Genomic DNA, 25,831 nt, shown 5'->3' with positions numbered 1-25,831 from the left:
TTTTCTTCTCTACCTCTTTCCTTCCTTTTTTGCTTTTTGATTCCATCCGCCCTTCTTTCTTTCCTTCTTTCCTTCCCTCCCTCTTTCCCTGCTTCCTTCGCTCCCTCTTTCCTTCCTTCTCTCCTTCCTTCCTTCGATCTTTGCTTCCATGCTTCCTTCTCTCTTTCCTTCCTTTTTTCTTTCCCTCCCTCTTTCCTTCCTTCTTTCTTTCTCCCCTCCCTCCCTTCCTTCCTTCTTTCCCACCCTCTTCCTTCCCTTTTTTTCTGTATCCTCATTTAACTTTTCATCCTTTCACCTTTTTGTTGTTTTTAAGTCCTTTCCGTTGTTTTTTTTTGGGGTGGGGGTTGGTTATGAGTGTTGGTCACTTGTTGGTCTGTTAGGGGTATAGTGTCCAAATTTGGTGTCAATTCGTCCAGTGGTTTTAGAGTTCCGTTAATCCCACAAACGAACATTACATTTTTATTTATATAGATTATCATCATCATCACCAATATTCTTGCCTATCTTTTCCTCCCTGTGCTTTATCCATGGGAATTGGGAATTCCCTGTCCTTCTTTTGCCAGGTTCCGCGTAACGGTCGACATGCTGAAACCGGAAAGGCTGGAGGTCACCACCACCCTGAAAACGCTGGACTACTTGGAAGTGCCAGCCTCGGCCAAGAAGGACCACAAGCTCACCTTCTTCTCTTACCGGGAAGGCATGTTCAGCGCCAAGGTGAGGGTTCCCCTCGTGCTCTTCCGCGGATGCATCAGAAGCCACCGCTCTTGGATCTCACCCAACTCTCCCGACTCTTGTGTCTGCCTTCCTGCAGGTCACCTTCCGCAACGAGTCGACCCAGGAGTTCCTCTTCTACTTGGTGACCTTCAAGGCCACCCCCTGCGGCCCCCTTGGCACCATCGAACTGACCACTCCCGTCCGGCAACTCGTCTCCTCCTCCCTGAAGGTGGAAAACCCGCTCGGTTCTCCCGTGACCTTTAACACCGACTGCAAAGTGCCTGATATCAACATGCCGTCCCAGTTCACAGTTCCGGCTCAGTCCGAGGTATGACTTTGCCTTCCAGGTGGACGCTGAGAATAGGAACAACAGCGGTGAGAAATCACTCATGGGACCAGTAAGCATGGGCCTGAAGCATAGCTGTTGCCATGTTCTAATGCTTATCCCTTGGTCCTTCAGGCTTTTGGCGCTTTAGCTCCCACATAAGTCCCCTGTTACCTTTGATCATCAGGTAGGGCAAGTCCAAAGCATCCATTTGGCTGGAGGATCCCCCCCCATCACAAGCCTTGTTGTAACATTTTGCAGTGTTGTGACTCAGCTGGAAGCACAGACACAGAGTGATAGTGTTGTGACTCAGATAGGGTCTCAGAGTGACTCTGATGAGGATGATGGGATTCAGGTTCACAATCAGGTTCAAAATGTTCCTGTTGTCGACAATGAGGAACAGGGTGTGCAAGTTCAGTTTCCCACAGCAGGGAAGGATGTTTTGATACTGAAACTAGCCAGGTGCAGATTGACTCAGAAAAGGAGGGCAGTTCTCAGCCTGACAGCAGGCAGGAAGGCAAGCAGGCTGGCACTAACGAGCAGCCTGACTTTGAGGAAACGGGAATCTTGGATCGGGCTGACCGTTTGGAATTCAGAGTTTGAAGGAGTGTGAGAATAGCCAACAAGAAGGGGGTCAGAGGCCAAAGGAATGCTTTCATGCATTGCAAAGGGTATTAAGCAAAGGCTGATTTAGCCGGGGTGGTCCATGCCTTGGTCACCTCTAGATTGGATTACTGTAATGCGCTCTACGTGGGGCTGCCCTTGAAAATGGCTCGGAAATTCCAACTGGTTCAACGGGCGGCGGCCAGAATGTTAACTGGTGCTCCTTACAGAGAGAGGTCAACCCTCCTGTTTAAGGAGCTCCATTGGCTGCCGTTTACCTACCGAGCCCAATTCACGGTGCAGGTGCTTACCTACAAAGCCCTAGACGGTTTGGGGCCTGCCTACCTGCGTGACCGCATCTCCGTGTATGAACCCACCCGCTCCCTCTGTTCATCCGGAGAGGTCCTGCTCGCGATCCCACCTGCGTCACAGGCTCGTTTGGTGGGGACGAGGGACAGGGCCTTCTCTGTGGTTGCCCCCCGACTTTGGAACACCGTCTCCAAAGACATTAGACTAGCATCCACGTTGGCAGTCTTTAGGAAGAACTTGAAGACCTGGCTATTCCAATGTGCCTTTCCTGAATAGGATAACCTCCAGCACCATGTCCCAGAAGCACTTTATTAGAGTTTAAGACTCTCTGCACATTACACTTGCCCAGAATCACAACATACCACCTCTCACACCCAGCACTTTTTTAACCTGTATCCTTCATTGGCCTGGCCCTGGTTTTATTGCATAATAGTGTAATGTTTTGTTTTTGTTATTGCTTATGTTTTTAATTTGCTTTGCACTGTATTATTATTGTCTGTTGTTGTTGTGTTGAGGCCTTGGCCTTTGTAAGCGGCATCAAGTCCTTCGGGAGATGCTAGCGGGGTACAAATAAAGTTTAATAATAATAATAATAATAATAATAAATATTTGGAAACAAACCTTTGTCAGAGCAACTTCTCGCTCAACCAAGCAGCTTGTGTGTCACGTTGCCAGGGCTCTGCCTTATTCAGGTAGAGATGAAGCAAACTCCCAGTTTTATCAAACAGTTTAATTAAAACAGCACTTACTTGCTGGCTGTTTTAATAGACCAAAACATAAAACACAAAGATAACACTCAGCTACAGAATAAACAAAATCTGATAGCAAAAATAACTTCGCAGTCAAAAGGGTCCAGTCCAGTGGTCAAACGCCGAGAGTTAAATAAACAAAGTCCAGGAATCAAGAGTCTATACTGTGGTCAAAAGCCAGTCCAAAGGTTCAAGGTTCCAGGGTTCCAAGATTACAGGAGACAGGTCAGGATACCGAAAATCCAACAGACCTGGGGGGGGGGGGGAACCAGCAGCATCCACCACCACAACAGATACTTTTCTCTCAAACACCAGTCCCAAGGTTAGCTCCTTAAATCCAGAAACACCCAAAACTCCACCCCTAATTGCATTCACCCATGAACTCCCACTTACAGATCACCAAACCCTCTAGAACTAATACATTAACCCTTCCATCACCAACCACCATCAACTGCAGACCATATGACATTGTGCTCATTTTCCTGTGTCCATGGTCTTAGGATTTTGTCATGTTCTCTTGGGACTTTGTTTCGTTGGTACCATTTGGAATTCTGCTTTACAGTGCTATGTTTTGTTGATCTTTAGAAAACTACTTGCCTTTTAAACTTTTCATCTTTTACTTCTTAATAAACTACAAAGACTTCAGTCTGTGTGCAGTTCTGGTGATTTCAGCAAGGTGAATCTACTCTGAGGTGCAACAGGCAGGGTGATTCCAAAGGTCTACAGTTAGAAGCACATGTAACTCTTCTTTGCTTTAGGCATTGGTCCTTCCTTCCTTCCTTCCTTCCTTCCTTCCTTCCTTCCTTCCTTCCTTCCTTCCTTCCTTCCTTCCTTCCTTCCCTCCCTCCCTCCCTCCTTCCTTCCTTCCTTCCTTCCTTCCCTCCCTCCCTCCCTCCCTCCCTCCCTCCCTCCCTCCTTCCCTCCCTCCCTCCTTCCTTCCTTCCCTCCTTCCTTCCTTCCCCCCTTCCTTCCCTCCTTCCTTCCTTCCCCCCTTCCTTCCTTCCTTCCTTCCCCCCTTCCTTCCTTCCTTCCTTCCTTCCTTCCCTCCTTCCTTCCTTCCTTCCCTCCTTCCTTCCCTCCCTCCCTCCCTCCTTCCTTCCTTCCTTCCTTCCTTCCCTCCTTCCTTCCTTCCCTCCTTCCTTCCTTCCCCCCTTCCTTCCTTCCTTCCTTCCCTCCCTCCCTCCCTCCCTCCCTCCTTCCTTCCTTCTTTCCTTTCTTCCTTCCTTCTTCCCTGCACCCATTCTTCTTCACTTTTCTTCTCCAGGGAGTCCTTGCGTTCGATTTCCAGCCCATGAGACCTGGAGAGAGCGGGGGCCGCCTGGCACTCAACAGCACCGACTTGGGCTCCTTCCAGTACGACCTGGTCCTGAAGGCCACTCCACCCAGGGCAGAGAAGACCCTGCACTTCAACACCATGCTGGGCAGCAGTCAGAACGTGGTGGCCAAGTTTGTCAACTATACCCGCCAAAAGACAGAGTATTCTGCCAAGGTGAGTCCAAGCTTGGAGATACAAGAGTGGAAGCAGAGCACAAGTGCTTAGAGTGCTCAACAATTGAAGGGCCCAAGCGTTCAGATTTGGTCACTGACTGCCCAACTGACCAGAATCACGGTCTAGAGCTTGTCCACAGAGATGTCATGAATACTTCTTGAAATTTTTTCCTGTGATTTGTTTCCAGTGGGACAGATTGCTATCAGGCACTTCCAGAGAAAGAAGTAGACCAGTGTTTCTCAACCTTCTAATGCTGTGACCCCTTAACACAGTTCCTCATTTCATGGTGACCCCCAACCATAACATTATTTTCATTGCTACTTCATAACTGTAATTCTGCTACTGTTATGATCATAATGTAAATATCTGATATGCAGGGTGTATTTTCATTTACTGGGCCAAATTTGGCACAAATACCTGATACGCCCAACTGGTGGGGTTGGGAAGGGGTTTGATTTTGTCACTTGGGAGTTGTACTTGCTGGGATTTATAGTTCAACTATAATCAAAAGCATTCTGAACTCCACCAATGATGGAATTGAACCAAACTTGGTGCACAGAACTCCCATGACCAACATAATATACTGGAAGGGTTTGGTGGGCATTGACCTTGAGTTTTGGAGTTGTAGTTCACCTATATCCAGAGAACTGGACTCAAACAATGGTAGATCTGGACCAATCTTGGCACCAATACTCAATATGCCCAAATGGGAACACTGGTGGAATTTGGGGGAAATAGATCTTGACATTTTGTAGTTTCTGGGATTTATAGTTCACCTACAATCAAAAAGCATTTTGAACCCCACCAACATTAGAATTGGGCCAAACTTCCCACACAGAACTTCCCAGGTAATAATCCTCAGAGCTTGGGATGCTTGTCTGTTCTTAAGGTGAAAGGCGCATGTCTGTGTTTTAGATGGATTAGGGATCAGCTGGTTTTCCCTGTAATAGGTAGTAAGAGCACCTAGAGCTTCGGAGAACTTCTGTTCAACCATCTCAAAGCTCCCTGCTTGAGCGGTGATGGCATGATCATCAGCATAGATGAGACTCTCTGTCCCTTCTGGCAGTGGCTGGTCATTTGTGTAGATGTTGGACATGGATGGAGCAAGCACGCTCCCCTGAGGCAGGCCATCCTTCTGTTTCCGCCATCTGCTTCTCTGGCCCTGGAACTCAACAAAAAAGCTCCTGTTTTGTAGCAGGTTTCCTATGAGGCGGGTGAGGTGGTCGTCCTTTGTGAGATTATATATATGATATATAGTTAGGGATCAGCTGGTTTTCCCTGTCATAGGCAGTAAGGGCACCTAGAGCTTCGGAGAGCTTCTGTTCAACCATCTCAAAGCTCCCTGCTTGAGCAGTAATGGCACGATCATCAGCATAGATGAAGCTCTCTGTCCCTTCTGGCAGTGGCTGGTTATTTGTGTAGATGTGGAACATGCATGGAGCGAGCATGCTCCCCTGAGGCAGGCCGTTCTTCTGTTTCCTCCATCTGCTTCTCTGGCCCTGGAACTCAACAAAAAAGCTCCTGTTTTGTAGCAGGTTTCCTATGAGGCGGGTGAGGTGGTCGTCCTTTGTGAGATTATATATATGATATATAGTTAGGGATCAGCTGGTTTTCCCTGTCATAGGCAGTAAGGGCACCTAGAGCTTCGGAGAGCTTCTGTTCAACCATCTCAAAGCTCCCTGCTTGAGCAGTAATGGCACGATCATCAGCATAGATGAAGCTCTCTGTCCCTTCTGGCAGTGGCTGGTCATTTGTGTAGATGTGGAACATGCATGGAGCGAGCATGCTCCCCTGAGGCAGGCCGTTCTTCTGTTTCCTCCATCTGCTTCTCTGGCCCTGGAACTCAACAAAAAAGCTCCTGTTTTGTAGCAGGTTTCCTATGAGGCGGGTGAGGTGGTCGTCCTTTGTGAGATTATACATTTTTCTCAGGAAGAGGCAGTGGTGGTTCACAGTCTCATAGGCTGCTGACAGGTCTATGAAGACAGCTCCTGGGATCTGCTGCCTTTCAAAGCCATCTTCTCTGTGCTGAGTCAGGTTCAACATAATAGGCCCTTAGCCAGACCCCAATCATACAATTTCATTCATTCCACGCATGACAGAGAGAGAACCCAACCAAGGGGCCGGACACAAGGGGGCAACACAGATCTTGTGTTTTGTTGTTTCTTTGGGACCTGATCAAAGGGCTTTGATGTCTCCTCTTGCTTGCTCTGCAACACCAACACAGCATTGTCTCTCTCCAGATTGACTGCCCGGACTTCCACGTGGAGAAAGTGGTCAGCGCGCCCGCGGGCTCCCAGGGGGGCTCGGAGGTGGGCGTGGAGGTGACCTTCGAGCCCTGCCAGCTGGGGGAGTCGCGGGGGACGCTGGTCCTGTCCTCGGCCGCCGGGGGCGACTACGTGATCCCGCTCTGCGGCACCTGCGTGCCCCCCAAGCCCCAGGGCCCCATCCAGATCAAGGCGGGCACCACCACCACCATCCCCTTCAAGAACGTCTTCCTGCAGTCCATGTCCTTCACGTACCTCGTGGAGAACCCCGCCTTCACCATCAAAGCCACGGAGACCATCCGCTCGAAGAAGTCGGCCTCCATCTCGGTCTCCTTCGAGGGGAACCCCAGCAGCACCAAAGCCCCCGTCACCAGCAAACTGGTGGTCTCTTGCCCTCGTGCCGCAGGGCTGGGCGCGGGGGTCTCCTGGGTGTATTACCTCAAGGGCATCGTGCCCGAGAAATGAAGTGCGTGCGTGGACATCTCTGGTGGTTGTCTCTCTTGTTTAGTGGAAGCAGAGCACAACACATGCCTTGCCTTCCTGATGGGATGACCCACAGAACAAGCAGCGAGGAGAGCTGAGGAGTCCAGCGTGACACAAACGAAACGGAGCCAAAGACAGGGAGACCCTTCCTCTAGAAAGGCAGCAGCACACTCCACGGCATCCTATTTATCCTCAGGTATTTCCCCCCCAGAGAAAGGTCAGTCTGTTAAGTGGAAATGGGCAGGGGGATCTCGCCACTAAGCCCACTCTCAGGAAGTTTTGTTGCAGAAGTCTTTGTTTTGAAATAAAGTTATTGACCAAAATGGAGGGGCCGGAAGGTTTGTCACAACAAGGAAGTTTGGGAGCCTGGATTGGGGATCTTTTGGGGGGAAAGCAAAGCCAATGATCAGTCTAGACCTGGAGATGGTTGGTGTCGCCGATGCTGCATCTTCGCTGCCCTATATCCCAGGATCTGATCCCAGATGATCATAGAATCCTAGAATCAAAGAGTTGGAAGAGACCTCATGGGCCATCCAGTCCAACCCCATTCTGCCAAGAAGCAGGAATATTGCATTCAAAGCACCCCTGACAAATGGCCATCCAGCCTCTGCTTAAAAGCTTCCAAAGAAGGAGCCTCCACCACACTCCACAAGGGGCAGAGAGTTCCACTGCTGAACGGCTCTCACAGTCAGGAAGTTCTTCCTAATGTTCAGATGGAATCTCCTCTCTTGTAGTTTGAAGCCATTGTTCCCTTGCGTCCTAGTCTCCAGGGAAGCAGAAAACAAGCTTGCTCCCTCCTCCTCCCTGTGGCTTCCTCTCACATATTTACACATGGCTATCATATCTCCTCTCAGCCTTCTCTTCTTCAGGCTAAACATGCCCAGCTCCTTAAGCTGCTCCTCATAGGGCTTGTTCTCCAGACCCTTGATCATTTGAGTCGCCCTCCTCTGGACACATTCCAGCTTGTCAATATCTCTCTTGAACTGTGGTGCCCAGAATTGGACACAATATTCCAGATGTGGTCTAACTAAAGCAGAATAGAGGGGTAGCATGACTTCCTTAGATCTAGACACTAGGCTCCTATTGATGCAGGCCAAAATCCCATTGGCTTTTTTTGCCGCCACATGCTTTCCCAGAGTGGTCAACTGGGAATACGCACATACGGTACTTCTGTGCCTGCGCAGAACAGCTTCGGAATCTTGCACTGTTGTATTTGGGCTCGGCCTCATGTAAGCCGCACCGAGTCCCTTGGGGAGATGGTAGCGGGGTACAAATAGTGTTATTATTATTATATTATCTTCTGATAAATTGAAAAACTTTGGCGGTTGGCCCCACCCACTCTCCCCTCGACAGTATATATAGCCCATCGGGGGGGGGGGGGGGGGTAACCGCCTCTAGTTTTCTTCATCCACAGATCAGATCCTGGGATCCTCCACTGGCTGCCGGTTCAGTTCCGAGCACAATCCAAGGTGCTCGGAACTAAATAATTCCATTCCACTTAGACAATTCCTGTCCATTATCAAAGTCCTTTCTTTGGGAAGTCTGATCTGGCCACAGTGGTCCACGCTCTTGTTACATCCCGAATAGACTACTGCAACGCACTCTACGTGGGGTTGCCCTTGAAGATGGTTCGGAAACTTCAACTAGTCCAGCGGGAGGCAGCCAGATTGCTCACCGGAGCGACATACAGGGAGCACACCACCCCCCTGCTGTGCCAGCTCCACTGGCTGCCGATTCAGTTCCGAGCACAATTCAAGGTGCTGGTTTTGACCTACAAAACCTTGTACGGTTCCGGTCCAGTGTATCTGTCTGAACGTATCTCCCTCTACGTCCCACCCCGAAGTCTGAGATCATCTGGGGAGGCCCTGCTCTTGACCCCACCACTGTCACAAGTGAGGCTGGTGGGGACGAGAAGCAGGGCCTTCTCAGTGGTGGCCCCTCACCTGTGGAACTCACTCCCGGGGGAAATCAGGGCATCATCATCCCTCCTCTCCTTCAGGAGGAAAGTAAAGACGTGGTTATGGGACCAGGCCTGTGGGCAATCTGGCAATTAAATAAGACAATCAGGCGAGTAAGAACAACAGGATTGACGAAGTGGAACGGAAAATTAGAACTATGAGTTAGCGAACGCTGACCATGTAGGAGGAGGAATTGGGTTTGTATTGGTTTTATTGATTTTAGTGGTATAATGCATGAATTGTTGTTAACTGTGAATTGATGTAATTTTGTGTATGATTGTTTTTATGATGCAGGCATCAAATTGTGCCTTTGCTTTTGTAAGCCGCCCTGAGTCCCCTTCGGGGTGAGAAGGGCGGGATTAAAGAACCCCGAAATAAATAAATAAATAAATACAGGGCAGTGTAGCTGCAGCCTAGGGGGTTAAACCACTGAGCTACTGGACTTGCTGGTTGAAAGGTCGCCAGTTCGAATCCAGGGAGTGGTGTGAGTTCCTGCTGTTAGATCCAGCTTCTGCCAACCTAGGAGTTTGAAAACATGCGAATGTGAGCAGAGCAATAGGTTCCACTCCGGTGGGAAGGTAATGGCATTCAATGCAGTCATGCTGGCCATATGACCTTGGAGGTGTCTATGGACGACACCGGCTCTTCAGCTTAGAAATGGAGATGAGCACCAGAGTCGGACTCGACTAGGCTTAATGTCAGGGGAAAGCCTTGAGCTTTACTAGTCCATTCCCACTTACGGCAACCCTCTCATTGGCTTCTCCTGGACAGATTTGTTCAGAAAGGGTTGGCCACGGCATCCTTTGGAGGCCCTTTCTACTCTGTCCTCCTTCTCAAATGGAATTTAGACCTCAATAAATTGAGAGGGAGCGGCCCGGTGAGCATTTATGGCAACCATCTATCTATGTATATAATAAAAGACAATGTTTGTATGTGGTGGAGGGCGGTGTATGTGGCAGCGTTCTGATTGGCTGCCACTGTGGTTCAATTGGCATATGGTCTCTGATTGGCCAGCCTCAAAACTCCAAGATTTTGAGGAGGCAGAGGAGAGGAAAAGGCCTGAGGCTGTGTCAGAAAATTACCAATACAGACCAAACTTGGCACACAGAGCCCGCAAGACCCACTCTACATCCTGGTACACTTTGGAGGAGGGTGGACCATGGATGATGGGACTTGCAATACCATCATTCACTTTCTGAGACCGCTGTGAATCTCATCCAATGACTGATCAAGACCAAACTTGGCACCCAGAGCCCTCATGACACAGTCTCCATCCTGGTGCATTTTGGAGGAGGGTGGACCATGGATGATGGGACTTGCAATATCATCATTCACTTTCTGAGACCGCTGTGAATCTCATCCAATGACTGATCAAGACCAAACTTGGCACACAGAGCCCGCAAGATCTCATCCAATGTCTGATCAAGACCAAACTTGGCACACAGAGCCCTCATGACACAGTCTCCATCCTGGTGCAGTTTGGAGGGTGGACCATGGATGATGGGACTTGCAGTACCATCACTCACTTTCTGAGACCCCTGTGACCCTCATTCAATGACTGATCAAGACCAAACTTGGCATACAGAACCCCCATGACCCACTCTCCATCCTAGTGCAGTTTGGAGGAGGGTGGACCATGGATGATGGGACTTGCAGTACCATCACTCTTTCTGAGACCCCTGTGACCTCATGCAATGACTGATCAAGACCAAACTTGGCACACAGAGCCCTCATGACACACTCTACATCCTGGTGCAGTTTGGAGGAGGATGGACCACAGATGATGGGACTCGCAATACCTTCACTAACTTCCTGAGACCACTGCGAGCCATATAAGTAACTGATAAAGACCAACCTTGATACACAATTCCTTTCTCAAATAACCCAGGCCGGGTCCCCAAGCTAGTAATTAATAAAACCAACAGTTCTGTATTAAGAACCACCCCCCCCCCCCCCAAGTGAAGCAAAGACATAGGACAGAGGCATTTATTTCCATCTTGCAAGATGTAGTACTTACGAGCTCCTGCTCCAAAATCACAACAAAAGAGGGTCTTTAGGGAATCTATTGTCAGGGATTGAGAATACATTCCTGGGCCTTGAGCCAGGCAGTTTCGACAGTTTCTTCTCTTTGGCACATTTACGAAAAAGACAGAACAAAATACATTTCAGACTTGGAAAAGAGATACAGTGTGGACTCCGATAATCCAGTTCAAAGCAGACATTGTGGACATTGTTTTAATGTATTTGTGGATTTATTATTTATTTATTTCACAGTTTTGTATACCGAGCTTCTCAACCTCGTTGAGGGACTCAGCCCGGTTTACAGCCATAAAAACTAGGCCTGGGTAACAACGGAAAAATTTGTTTTTAAAATCGATTTGTATTTGGGTTTTTTTTTTGTTTCGATATTTAAAATAATTACAAAATGTTCCTTTTAAAAAGTTCGATATTTACAAAATTTCGTAAATGGTAAAAAATTAACGAATCGATTTCCGAAACAATAACGAATCGATTCGTTAATGGTGGACGAGACCGCGAAATACGCTAAAAAACCTCCAAAACCTTCTGAAGCTTCCCTCTCCCTCTGTTGTTGACTGTTGGTGTGATATTATAATTTTTTTTCACTAATTAAACCATAAAACTGGCCCAGACATGCGGAAATAATAACGAAACGACCTCAAAACAATAATGAAACAAATACAATATCAAAATACGAAGCATTTACGAAGCATTTACAAAACGTTTTTGAAAATTCGTTTTTTTTAATAATTGCTCCAGAATAGTTTGTTATCGTTTTGTAATTGAAAAAAATTAACGAATTATTAACTAATTACGAATTAACGAAACGAAACCGCCCAGCCCTAATAAAAACATATACATTCATTGTTTACATGGTGATAGCATCGTGGGGTGCTTGTGTGAGGCCGCCCTGAATCCTCCCTCGGGGATACATATATGAAGAGGAGGACGAGGAGGACCGCCCGGCCCAGGAGGAAGGCCCGAGACTTCCGCAGCTGGATGCGCGAGCAGAAGAGGCAAGGCGCCGCGGAAGCAAGAGATTCCCTCGGATTGTCCTCTAGATCGAGAGCAGCTGCGGAGGAATTCCTGGTCCTTCCTCCATAAGATGGCGGCTTACTACCCCAACCGGCCAAACAGAACCGAACAGCAGGAAATGATCCAGTTCATCACTTTATTCTCCAAGGTTTTCCCTTGCGATAATTGCGATAAATGCGGAGCAGATTTTAGAAAAAGGATACGGCGGAATCCGCCAGACGCCTCCAGCCGGCGCAATCGGACGCAGTGGTTTTGCCGGATCCACAATGAGGTGAACCGGAAACTGGGGAAGCCCGAGTTCGACTGTTCCCTCATGATGAGCGCTGGCGGGATGGATGGAAAGACGGCTCCTGCGATTAGAAGAATTTATTATTTATTTATTTATTTATTTGCTTTGCTTCTATACGGCTGTATCTCAAGCCCGAAGGCGACTCACGGCGGTTCACAAACAGTAAAAACAGTAGAAACAGCCGTGGTTCCATGTAACATATAACAATTGACTTAACACATTATCCATAAATTACCAATAAGCAATTACAATGCACAATTATTACAAAAAACCACCGTACCCAATCTTCTCCTCATCCAAGCGTAGTCCAGGTTCGTCGTCCATTGTTCCATTCCTATGTTCCATTACCAGATTGCACTAAATTACTCAAACGCCTGCACAAACATCCAGGTCTTCACCTTTTTGCGGAATACCATGAGAGATGGGGCTAGTCTAATGTCCGTAGGAAGGGCGTTCCACAGCCGAGGAGCCACCACCGAGAAGGCCCTCTCTCTCGTCCCCGCCAGCCGAGCTTGAGAAGCAGGCGGGATCGAGAGCAGGGTCTCCCCGGAAGATCTCAAACTCCTGGTGGGTTCATAGGCAGAGATGCGGTCAGATAGGGAGCTTGGGCCAGTTATTTATTGACTTTATTTCTAGACCTCTTTTCTCAGCCCTCGGGCGACTCAAAGCGGTTTACACAACAAGGCAGAATATCACAAAACAGTCTAATGCAATTAAAACAGATTATAACATCGACAATTAACAACAGTATAACAATCATAACGCCTCAACAATAAAATTAGAATCCACTCTCATTATATGCTCTGAATTGGATTATATGCCTCTACACTGCCATATAATCCAGATTATAAAATCAGATAATCTATATTATTATCTGCCTTGAACTGGGTTATATGAGTCTACAAAGCTATGTAACACAGATTATAAAAATAGACAATCCACATTCTTATCTGGTCTGAACTAGATGATATGAGTCTACACTGCCATATAATGCAGATTATAGAATCAGATAATCCACATTATTATCTGCCTTGAACTGGGTTATATGAGACTATATAATCCAGATTATAAAAATAGATAATCCACATTATTATCTGTTCTGACCTAGATTTTATGACTCTACACTGCCATATAATCCAGATTGTAGAATCAGATAATCCACATTATTATCTGCCTTGAACTGGGTTATATGAGACTATATAATCCAGATTATGAAAATAGATAATCCACATTATTATCTGTTCTGACCTAGATTTTATGACTCTATACTGCCATATAATCCAGATTGTAGAATCAGATAATCCACATTATTATCTGCCTTGAACTGGGTTATATGAGACTATATAATCCAGATTATGAAAATAGATAATCCACATTATTATCTGTTCTGACCTAGATTTTATGACTCTATACTGCCATATAATGCAGATTATAGAATCAGATAATCCACATTATTATCTGCCTTGAACTGGGTTATATGAGACTATATAATCCAGATTATAAAAATAGATAATCCACATTATTATCTGTTCTGACCTAGATTTTATGACTCTACACTGCCATATAATCCAGATTGTAGAATCAGATAATCCACATTATTATCTGCCTTGAACTGGGTTATATGAGACTATATAATCCAGATTATGAAAATAGATAATCCACATTATTATCTGTTCTGACCTAGATTTTATGACTCTATACTGCCATATAATGCAGATTATAGAATCAGATAATCCACATTATTATCTGCCTTGAACTGGGTTATATGAGACTATATAATTCAGATTATAAAAATAGATAATCCACATTATTATCTGTTCTGACCTAGATTATATGACTCTACAGTGCCATATAATACAGATTGTAGAATCAGATAATCCACATTATTATCTGCCTTGAACTGGGTTATATGAGACTATATAATCCATATTATAAAAATAGATAATCCACATTATTATCTGCTCTGACCTAGATTATATGACTCTACAGTGCCATATAATACAGATTGTAGAATCAGATAATCCACATTATTATCTGCCTTGAACTGGGTTAGATGTGTCTACACAGCTATATAATCCAGATTATAAAAATAGATAACCCACATTATTATCTGTTCTGACCTAGATGCCATGAGTCTACTCTGAACCGAGTTATATGACTCTACACTGCCAGATAATCCAGATTATAAAATCGGATAATCCACATTATTATCTGCCTTGAACTGGATTATACGTTGTATATAATCCAGATTATAAAAATAATAGCTATATAATCCAGATTATATAATCTGCTATATAATCCAGATTATAAAAGTAATAGCTATACAATCCAGATTATATAATCCGCTATATAATCCAGATTATAAAAATAATAGCTATACAATCCAGATTATATAATCCGCTATATAATCCAGATTATAAAAATAATAGCTATACAATCCAGATTATATAATCTGCTATATAACCCAGATTATAAAAATAATAGCTATACAATCCAGATTATATAATCTGCTATATAATCCAGATTATAAAAATAATAGCTATACAATCCAGATTATATAATCTGCTATATAATCTAGATTATAAAAATAATAGCTATACAATCCAGATTATATAATCTGCTATGTAATACAGATTACAAAAATAATCCACATTATTATGTGCTCTGAACTATATGATATGAGTGTACACTGCCATATAATCCAGATTATAGAAATAGATGACGAGCATTACCTGCTCCGAGGAGTCTACACGGCCATATAATCCAGTTCAAAGCAGATAATCCGGATGTTCTATGGCCGCGTAGAAGTGATAGTCAAGGAGTGATGCCCCGCCCACCCAGACTTGGATGAAGCGAAAGCGAAACCGCCTGGGCGTCATAAGCGTGCGCGAGGGCGCCTCTATGTGACGCAAGAGAAGTGGGCGGGGCGTACCTGTGTGTTTATGCGCGTCCCTCCCGATGACGCAAGAGAAGTGGGCGGGGCGTTTCCTCCGCTCTCCAGAGTGTGTCTATGTGTGTATGTGTGTCACTCCCGATGACGTAAGGGAAGTGGGCGGGGCTATTCCTCCCAAGCGGGTGAGTGTCACGTGAGGCGGTGGCGCAAGATGGCGTCGGCCAGGTCCTGAGGGAAACCGGGGAAGCGGTGAGCGGGGCCTTCTTCGTTCGTCCGCCATGAACAACCCGGAGAAGGACTTCTCCCCGCTGACGCCCAGCATCGTGCGCGCCCTCAACGACAAGCTCTACGAGAAGAGGAAGGTCGCCGCCCTCGAGATCGAAAAGTGAGTCACCACCAGGAGAGCCCTCCCACCAGATGGCCAGCCAGACACCCATAAGGAGAACCATCATAATGACTACAATTGGGAGAGACCTCTGAAGGTCTCTAAAGGCTATCTAGTCCAGCCCCCTTCGGCCTTCATGCATGACCACCAAAGCCTTCCCCACAGATGGCCACCCAGCCATAATGAGAATAATAATAATTACAATTGGGAGAGACTTCTAAAGGCCATCTAGTCCAGCCCCCTTCGGCCTCCATGCAGGACAAGCACAAAGCCTTCCCAACAGATGGCCATCTAGCCATAATGATAATGATAGTAATAGAGTTGGAAGAGAGTTCTAAAGGCCATCTAGTCCAACCCCCTTTACTCTGGCATGTAGGAAAAGCACCACCAGAACCCTCCCCACAGATGGCCAGCCACCCATAAGGAGAATCATACTAATAATGGAGTTGGAAGAGAGCTCTAAAGGCTATCTAGTCCAGCCCCCTTCTGCCTCCATGCAGGACAAGCACCACCAAAGTCCTCCTGAAAGATGGCCACCCAGCCATAATGATAATAATAATAAATAGATTTGGAAGAAACCTCTGAAGGCCATCTAGCCCAGCCCCCTTACGCTAGCATGTAGGAAAAGACCATCAAAGCCCTCCCAAAAGATGGCCACCCAGCCATAATAGTCATAATAATAATGACAATTGGAAAAGAGCTCTAAAGGCCATCTAGTCCAGCCCCCTTCGGCCTTCATGCAAGACAAGCGCCAACATAGCACCCTCAACAGATGGCCACCCAGCCATAATGATAATAATAATAAATAGATTTGGAAGAGACCTCTGAAGGCCATTTAGTGCAACCCCCTTTACTCTGCCATGTAGGAAAAGCACCATCAACCCCTCCCAACAGATGGCCACCCACCCATAATGAGAATCATAATAACAACAATTGGAAGAGACCTCTAAAGGTAATTTAGTGCAACCCCCTTTACTCTGCCATGTGGGAAAAGCACCACCAAAGCCCTCCCAGCAGATGGCCACCCAGCCATAATAGTAATCATAATAACAACAATTGGAAGAGACCTCTGAAGGCCATTTACATGTAGGAAAAGCACCAACAACCCCTCCCAACAGATGGGCACCCAGCCATAATGATGATAATAATAATAGAGTTGGAAGAGACCTCTAAAGGCCATTTAGCCCAGCGCCCCTCGGCCTCCATGCAAGATAAGCGCCACCAAAGCCCTCCTGAAAGATGGCCACCCAGCCATAACAGTCATAATACTAATTACAACTGGAAGAGACCTCTAAAGGCCATCTAGTCCAACCCCCATCTCCTGCTGTGCAAGACAAGCACTAACAGAGCCCTCCCAACAGATGGCCATCTAGCCATAATGATAATAATAATAACTACAATTGGAAGAGACCTCTGAAGGCCATCTAGTCCAACCCCCTTACTCTGGCATGTAGGAAAAGACCATCAAAGCCCCCCCAAAAGATGGCCACCCAGCCATAATGGGAAGAGACCTCTGATGGTCTCTAAAGGCTATCTAGTCCAGCTCCCTTCGGCCTTCATGCATGACCACCAAAGCCCTCCCAACAGATGGCCAACCAGCCACAATGATAGCAATAATAATAATAGCAATAAATAGATTTGGAAGAGAGCTCTAAAGGCCATCTAGTCCAGCCCCCTTCTCCCTCCATGCAAGATAAGCACCACCAAAGTCCTCTTGAAAGATGGCCACCCAGCCATAGTCATAATAATAACTATAATTGGAAGAGACCTCTGAAGGTCACCCAGCCCAGCCCCCCTCAGCCTTCATGCAAGACAAGCACCACCAGAGCCCTCCCACAGATGGCCACCCAGCCATAATGATAATAATAGTTACAATTGGAAGAGACCTCTAAAGGCCATCTAGTCCAACCCCCATCCCACTCCATGTAAGTCAAACACTAACAGAGCCCTCCCAACAGATGGCCAGCAAGCCATAATGATAATAATTACAATTGGAAGAGAGCTCTAAAAGCCATTTAGTCCAACCCCCTTTACTCTGGCATGTAGGAAAAGTACCATCAACCCCTCCCAACAGATGGCCAGCCAGCCATAATGACAATAATAGTAATAATAAATAGAGTTGGAAGCAACCTCTAAAGGCTATCTAGTCCAGCCCCCACCAAAGCCCTCCCAACAGATGGCCACCCAGCCATAATGACAATAATTGCAATTGGAAGAGACCTCTAAAGGCTATTTAGTCCAACCCCTTGACTCAGGCATATAGGAAAAGCACCATTAACCGCCCCTAACAGATGGCCACCCAGCCATAATGATAATAATAATCGTAATAGTAATAATAGAGTTGGAAGAGTACACTCTGTTCTATTCTATTCTATAAGTCTGATATGGACTGTCCGTTGTGTTTTCCATTGAGGGAGGATGCAGAATGGTCTTCATAGCCATTGGCCTGTTAGACTCAAAACAGGCATGTGCATGTGTGTGTGAGTGTTCTCTGGGAAGGGTGTTCCCCGGAGGTCACGGGTGCCGCTGTGCTTCCTCCCTCCCTCCTTTTAGGCTGGTGCGTGAGTTTGTGGCCCAGAACAGCACGGCCCAGATCAAGCACGTGATCCTGATCCTCTCCCAGGAGTTTGCCCTCTCGCAGCACCCGCACAGCCGCAAGGGGGGCCTCATCGGCCTGGCCGCATGCTCCATCGCCCTCGGAAAGGTAGGCGGAAATGGGGCTGGGGGGGGGGGGCTGTCCCATTGTATAGGCCTGGGGGGGGGGGGGGCGTCTGGGTCACACTCCTGTCCTGCTGCAAGGCCATGCCAGCCAGTGCAGACATCACCAGAGTGTCCACTTTCTCTCTCTGTGGGCATTCTCATGCTAGAGCCAAAAGAGTGTGTATCCTGTCTGAAATCCTTTCTGCCTCTTTCAAACTTCTGGGCCTTGTAGTTGAAGGAGACCCAGGGTCTCCCTAGCTGAGCAGTTTAAAGACCCCTCCCCAAAATTACAAGCCTCAGAATTCTGCAGGAGAAGAAAGCCTTAGGATTTCAGATTGGATTTCTTTTTTGTGTCAGGAGTGACTTGAAGTTGCTTCTGGTGTGAGAGAATTGGCCATCTGCAGCGACATTTCTCAGGTTATGCCCAGATGTGTTACCATACTGTGGGAGGCTTCTCTCATGTCCCTGCATGGGGAGCTGGACCTGACAGATGGAGGCTCACCCCGTCGAACCCCTGACCTTCAGGTCAGCAGTTCAGCCAGCACAAGGGTTCAACCCATTGCGCCACTGCGGCCCATTCAGATTGGATGAATGGCACTCTTCTATGAGAATGTATTGAGAAGGGAACCCCAGAGTGGATATTTGAAATCTGCAGAATTGAGTCTCTCACTGAGCAAGTGTATCCATCTGCTGTGACTACCAAGGGCTCGTACAGACCCTGGGCCCAAATGTTTAGAGCATTGAACTTGAGACAGGATAGCATCCAGGCACGAGCCCTGCGCAAGGGGTTGTCCATGGAGCCAGGTATTTATTTATTTATTTATTGTGTCAGGGCAACCAGTCGATTATATTACATTTCTAACAGAACAAAGCAAAAAAAAAACAACAACAAAAAAACAGACAAAATACAGAATTGTGAGTTTGGTAGTTGATTAGATGTCCTTTGAGCGGTATCTGTCCCCTTGGAGTGCCTCTGGTGTTGCCGCAAGGAGGTCCTCCCTTGTGCATGTGGCAGGGCTCAGGGTGCATTGCAGCAGGTGGTCAGTGGTTTGCTCTTCTCCGCACTCGCATGTCGTGGACTCCACTTTGTGGCCCCATTTCTGAAGGTTGGCTCTGCATCTCGTGGTGCCAGAGCGCAGTCTGTTCAGCGCCTTCCAAGTCGCCCAGTCTTCTGTGTGCCCAGGGGGGAGTCTCTCATCTGGTATCACCCATGGATTGAGGTTCTGGGTTTGAGCCTGCCACTTTTGGACTCTCGCTTGCTGGGGTGTTCCAGCGAGTGTCTCTGTAGATCTGGGAAAACTATGTCTGGATTTAAGTCGTTGACGTGCTGGCTGATACCCAAACAAGGGATGAGCTGGAGATGTCTCTGCCTTGGTCCTTTCACTATTGGCTGCTTCTTCCTGGCAGATGCCAGGTGGTGCAATACTGGCTAAGCAGTGTAATTTCTCCAGTGGTGTAGGGCGCAGACACCCCGTGATAATGCGGCATGTCTCATTAAGAGCCACATCCACTGTTTTAGTGTGGTGAGATGTGTTCCACACTGGGCATGCGTACTCAGCAGCAGAGTAGTATAGCGCAAGGGCAGATGTCTTCACTGTGTCTGGTTGTGATCCCCAGGTTGTGCCAGTCAGCTTTCATATGATATTGTTTCTAGCGCCCACTTTTTGCTTGATGTTCAGGCAGTGCTTCTTGTAGGTCAGAGCACGGTCCATAGTGACTCCTCCCAGGGATTTGGGTGTGTTGCAATGCTCCAGTGGGATTCCTTCCTTCCCAGGTAATCATCCTCAGAGCTCGGGATGCTTGTCTGTTCTTGAGATGGAGCCAAGTTCTGTGACCACATGTGGAGTTGGCCTTACCATTAACCAATGGGAGGAGGTTGTTGTAGCCAGCTGCTCCAGGGTGTCATTAAAAGGCAGCCAATTGTACCTCAGCTATGTTCTTTTTCTCATCCATATTGTTTTGATGCTGTTTACAGTTGTGTTTATTCATGTATTTTATCTGATGTTTTTAATTCATTTGTTTTAATTATAATTTTGGGCTTGTTCCTTGTAAGCTGTCCTGAGTCCCCTGGGAGATGGTTGGTGGGGTATATTATTATTATTATTATTATTATTATTATTATTATTATTATTAGCTCCCCCCGCCACACATTGCTGTGGCCCAGTCTGGTGACCTGGAAAATAGTATTGGCTTGTGGGTAAACAGTCTGTCTTGTCAGTGTTGATGTAGAGATTATCTGGTTTGCTTACTCTAGAACATGCAACATTTCATTGTCCTTTTTTAGAGTTCCCTTTGAAGTCTATGATACTATATCTGGCATATGAGTGTGTGTGAATCATATCTATTTATCTATATCTAGACTGGATGGCTCTTTCTCAGGAGGGTTTTGATTATGTTTTCTTGCCCTGGTGAAGGGAGTTGGACTGGATGGCCTTTAGACAGCATTTCTCAACCTGGGGGTCGGGACCCCTGGGGGGTTTTGAGGGGGTATCAGAAGACCACCAGGAATTATAGTATTTTCTGTTGGTCATGGGGGTTCTGTATGGAAAATTTGGCCCAATTCTTTTGTTGGTGGGGTTCAGAATGCTCTTTGATTGTAGGTGAACTATAAATCCCAACAAATACAACTCTCAAGTGTCAAGGTCTATTTTCCTGAAACTCCACCAGTGTTTACACTTCAGTATTCATGCCAAATTTGGTCCAGATCCATCACTGTTTGAGTCCAAAGTGCTGTCTGGATGTAGGTGAACTACAACTCCCAAACTCAAGCCCACCAAACCCTTCCAGTATTTTCTGTTGCTTCATGGGAGTTCTGTGTGCCAAGTTTGGTTCTGTTCCATCGTTGGTGGAGTTCAGAGTGCTCTTTGATTTTAGGTGAACTATACATCCCAGCAACTACAACTCCCAAATGACAAAATCATAAGAGTGATGGTCACTCCTTGGGTTGTGAGACGTTTTGTTGCCAATTTTGGTGTGATTTCGTTCATTGGTTCTTTTGTTTTTAAGGTACTCATTACGCACCGAGCATTTATATATATATAGATGATTATTGTTGTTGTTGTTTCTTTTTGGATTTAGCATAGGTATGTGTCTCCTTTTTGGCAAGCAAGGAGGCACCCAGGTACTCGAAGATGACGGAGGGACTTCCTGTAGCAAAATGTCAGGGGCCAGCGCTGGCTGCATTCAGCTCTGGGGCTTGGACATACTTGTGCATTGGATGCTTCCAAGCTCATTCTGGTTTGGCAAAAGTTGTAGAGAGAGCACTGGACTCCTATCACATCCCTCTCGATACGCTTTCTCTTTCCATTGTGGGTTTGTTTCCTCGCCAGGACTCTGGGCTGTACCTGAAGGAGCTGATTGAGCCGGTGCTGACTTGCTTCAACGATGCCGACAGCCGCCTGCGCTACTACGCCTGCGAGGCGCTCTACAACATCGTGAAGGTGGCCCGCGGCTCCGTCCTCCCCCACTTCAACGTGCTCTTCGATGGCTTGAGCAAGGTAAGGAAGAGAGCGGCTGTCAGGAGACAATTTCTGATGGCATGAAGACTTTTATTTATTTATTTCGAGTACTTTTACCCCGCCCTTCTCAACCCCCGAGGGGAGACTCAGGGCCGCTTACAAAAAGGCGCAATTCGATGCCTGCACAGTAATACAGATAAAATATAGATAGTTAAATTAAAACAGTTTCGACAGTTAAAACAATCAATATACATCACAATCAATAAAAAACCAATCTTATGCTCAACGTTCGCAACTCAGAGTCCATAACTTCATTCCAGAATTTCCCAATCAGTCGTCGTTGTCCTTTATTTATCTATCTCCCAGATTGCCCGAATGCCTGGTCCCAAATCCACGTCTTCAATTTCCTTCTAAAGGAAAGGAGGGATGGCGATGATCTAATCTCCCCGGGGAGTGAATTCCATAGGTGAGGGGCCACCACCGAGAAAGCCCTGCTCCTCGTCCTTGCCAATCTCACTTGTGATAGAGGCGGGGCCGAGAGCAGGGCCTTAAACTCCGAGGTGGGACGTAGGGGGAGATCCGTTTGGACAGATACACTGGACCGGAACCGTATAGGGTTTTGTAGGTCAAAACCAGCACTTTGAATTGTGCTCGGAACTGGATCGGCAGCCAGTGGAGCTGACACAACGGGGGTGGTATGCTCCCTGTATGACGCTCCGGTGAGCAGTCTGGCTGCCTCCCACTGGACTAATTGTAGTTTCCGAACAGTCTTCAAAGGCAGCCCCACGTAGAGTGCGTTGCAGTAATCTATCCAGGATGTAACAAGAGCGTGGACCACCGTGGCCAGATCTGACTTCCCAAGGTACGGGCGCAGCTGGCGCACAAGTTTTAATTGTACAAAAGCTCTCCCGGCCACCGCCGCATCACAAATTCCCTCCGTGACATCCTGACTGAATCATCCTGGCTGCCTAAATTCTCTCTATGTGACATTTTGAAGCCAGCAAAGGGCGCTGGAAGGTGTATAAAAGGAAGTGGTGGTGGGAAAAAGTCAGTAGTGTCTTTCTTTGCTGCAGAGATACAAGCAATATATCCATTTCAAAGCAAAACCGGCTTGTGAGTGGCCATTTAATATTGCTAGATAGATAATAATAATAATAATAATAATAATAATAATAATAATAATCTTTATTTATACCCCGCTACCATCTCCCCAGGGGACTCAGTGTGGCTTACATGAGTCCGAGCCCAGAATACAATACAAGCAATAACAACAATACAAGCAATTAAAATCAAACAAGACAATAAGATCCTACAGTCTTACAGCGGCTCCTGCTTGAAAGGTTCCTTCCCGGGGTAGAAACTGGTTCCCTTTGGCCAGTGGAGGCCAGTTGGTGGAACGCCTCGTTTAGAATTAGGTTGACAGAAAATGCTTGAGGGACGGTGCCTTTGTCTTCCAGCGGTTCAGAGTGTTTCCAGGCAGAAGGCCCTGTTCTTCTCCTGCTGAGGAGGAGTCAGGTCCGTGGCAGGCTTATGCCTTCCTTTGTGACCGAGAAGGGCATCTTGTTCCTTTTGGTGTTGGAAGTTGAGTTCTTTGCTTGTCTCATTCCCTTTCTCTCTTCCCTTTCCCAGCTTGCTGCAGATCCAGACCCAAATGTCAAAAGCGGTTCTGAACTTTTGGACCGGCTCCTGAAGGTATTTATTTAAAACCCTCCTAGATACATCCTACCTACCTTTGTCCATGCCCAGTGTTTATTTTCAAAATTTTAAACTATTACATCTGTGTAATAGTTGTGTGTTATTGTCTATATGTTCAGTTATATTAATTGTATTGTTTTATTTACTTATTGCTTTGTTGTTTTACTGATGTGTTGTTGGGCTTGGCCTCATGTAAGCCGCTCCGAGTCCCCACTGGGGAGATGGTGGCGGGGTATAAATAAAGATTATTATTATTATTATTATTATTATTATTATTATTATTCCTGACAGTGAGAGCGGTTCAGCAGTGGAACTCTCTGCTTCAGAGTGGGATGGCGGCTCCTTCTCTGGAGGCTTTATTATTTATGTATTAACTCCATTTATATACCGCTTTTCTCAGCCTTTGGGCGACTCAAAGCGGTTTACAGTCGCAAAATTCAATGTTTGAACATCATAAAAGAGATTAAAACAATTTAAAACCATAGCATCAATATACAAATATTACAAAGTCAATACAACATAGAACTATAGAATCCTAGAGTTGGAAGAGACCTGGTGGGCCATCATCCAGTCCAACTCCATTCTGCCAAGAAGCAGGAATATTGCATTCAAATCACCCCTGACAGATGGCCACCCAGCCTCTGTTTCAAAGCTTCCAAAGAAGGAGCCTCCACCACACTCCCTCCGGGGCAGAGAGTTCCACTGCTGAACGGCTCTCACAGTCAGGAAGCTCTTCCTCATGTTCAGTTGGAATCTCCTCTCTTGTAGTTTGAAGCCATTGTTCCATTGCATCCTAGTCTCCAGGGAAGCATAAACTCATAACTCATGGCACCTCAAGGATCTGGGGCGCAAACCCTATGAGGAGCGGCTGAAAGAGCTGGGCATGTTTGGCCTGCAGAAGAGAAGGCTGAGAGGAGACAGGATGAAGGCCAGGGATCAAGAGGGGAGGGAAGTCCTAGGGAGGAGGGAGCAGGCTTGGAGACGAGGATGCAATGGAGCCATGGCTTCAAACTACAGGAAAGGAAGGAGATTCCACCTGAACTTGAGGAAGAACTTCCTCACTGTAAGGAGAGCTGTTCAGCAGTGGAACTCTCTGTCCCAGCGGGAGTGCGGTGGAGGCTCCTTTGGAGGCTTAGCAACAGAGGCTGGATGGCCATCTGTTGGGGGTGCTTTGAAGGTGATTTCCCTGGTTCTCGGCAGAATGGGGTTCGACTGGTCTCTTCCAACTCTAGGATTCTTTGATTCTATTGTTGTATGTCCACTCAAGACCAAACTTTGGAGCAAAACAAGGATGGCACTAAAAAGTCCATTGCTTTGGTTGTGTCTTCCTGTGTGGAAGAAGGGGTTGGGCTGGATGGTCTTTGGGGGGTCCCTTCCAACTTCAAGATTGCAATTGAGCTTTCTTTTCCTGCAAACTTCTCCTCCTTGCTTGGCCTTTTGTGTCATCCTTTGAAGGGAAAACGTGTAGAGTTGGAAGGGGTCGGAAGAAGCGAGGGGCGATGTGAAAATCCAATTTCCTCTTGAGTGGAAAGCATTTGTCGCACGTAAGGTATTCTGTTGCGTGCTGGGCTTGTAAAGAATATCCTTTAGAACAGGACGTGCAGCTTTTGCCCAGCGGGAAGCCAGGGGGCCCGAGGAGAAGTTCTCAGAGGTTTTCCACCACAAATGACCTTTAGATGGCTTGTGAAGTACAACAAAGTCCTTTATTAATGAACAATCAAACTGAAACTCCTCTTGCCTTCAATAAAGCTAAACAAATGATTTATTTATTTATTTGGGGTTCTTTTACCCCGCCCTTCTCACCCCGAAGGGGACCCAGGGCGGCTTACACAGTAAGGCACGATTAGATGCCAGCATCACAACAATCATCAAAACCTACAGTAAAATTCACAGTTACTAACAGCTTCATGCATTATTCCAGTAAAAAATCAATAAAATCAATACAAACCTAAATTCCTCCCTTACATTGTCAGTGTTTGCTGTCTCATAGATCCGCTTTTAATACCATTTCATCAATCCTGCTGGTCTTTAATTGCCTGGTTGCCCAAAGGCCTGGTCCCATAACCAAGTCTTCACCCTCCTCCTGAAGGAGAGGAGGGATGGTGATGCTCTGATTTCCCCGGGGAGTGAGTTCCACAGGCGAGGGGCCACCACTGAGAAAGCCCTGCTCTTCGTCCCCACCAGCCTCACTTGTGACAGTGGTGGAGTCGAGAGCAGGGCCTCCCCAGATGATCTCAGACTCCGGGGTGGGACATAGAGGGAGATACGTTCGGACAGATACACTGGACCGGAACCGTATAGGGTTTTATAGGTCATATGATATATATGATTCCAGGCTTTTATGCAACTGATGACTTTCCAAACTTGCCCACGAAGGACAGGCAACTGTCTTCGATAACTTCTTCTTTACTTTAAATGGAAAATTCCCTTTTTAACTTCTCCCTGGCTGACTGTAATCTAACC

General features: G+C 46.6%; 2 protein-coding genes across 2 annotated transcripts in view; both read left to right on the top strand.

The window, feature by feature from the left end:
* HYDIN (HYDIN axonemal central pair apparatus protein) overlaps positions 1 to 7,263 on the top strand; it is a 226,597-nt gene extending 219,334 nt beyond the window's left edge. Inside the window, exons 82-85 of the mRNA XM_067470916.1 lie at positions 564 to 714; positions 812 to 1,042; positions 3,965 to 4,189; positions 6,430 to 7,263. Coding sequence (XP_067327017.1) covers positions 564 to 714; positions 812 to 1,042; positions 3,965 to 4,189; positions 6,430 to 6,918 — 1,096 coding nt within the window. The 3' untranslated portion in view covers positions 6,919 to 7,263. The remainder of the gene's footprint in view (positions 1 to 563; positions 715 to 811; positions 1,043 to 3,964; positions 4,190 to 6,429) is intronic.
* Positions 7,264 to 15,285: 8,022 nt separating this feature from the next.
* The window catches only part of VAC14 (VAC14 component of PIKFYVE complex), a 97,717-nt gene continuing 87,171 nt past the window's right edge, over positions 15,286 to 25,831 (top strand). Inside the window, exons 1-4 of the mRNA XM_067470896.1 lie at positions 15,286 to 15,515; positions 18,069 to 18,219; positions 21,545 to 21,712; positions 23,303 to 23,365. Coding sequence (XP_067326997.1) covers positions 15,409 to 15,515; positions 18,069 to 18,219; positions 21,545 to 21,712; positions 23,303 to 23,365 — 489 coding nt within the window. The 5' untranslated portion in view covers positions 15,286 to 15,408. The remainder of the gene's footprint in view (positions 15,516 to 18,068; positions 18,220 to 21,544; positions 21,713 to 23,302; positions 23,366 to 25,831) is intronic.

Source organism: Anolis sagrei, chromosome 8 (assembly GCF_037176765.1).
Source record: "Anolis sagrei isolate rAnoSag1 chromosome 8, rAnoSag1.mat, whole genome shotgun sequence".
Lineage (NCBI taxonomy): Eukaryota > Metazoa > Chordata > Lepidosauria > Squamata > Dactyloidae > Anolis > Anolis sagrei.
Note: the sequence above shows the minus strand (reverse complement) of the source record. Positions and strands in the feature narration are given on the sequence as shown.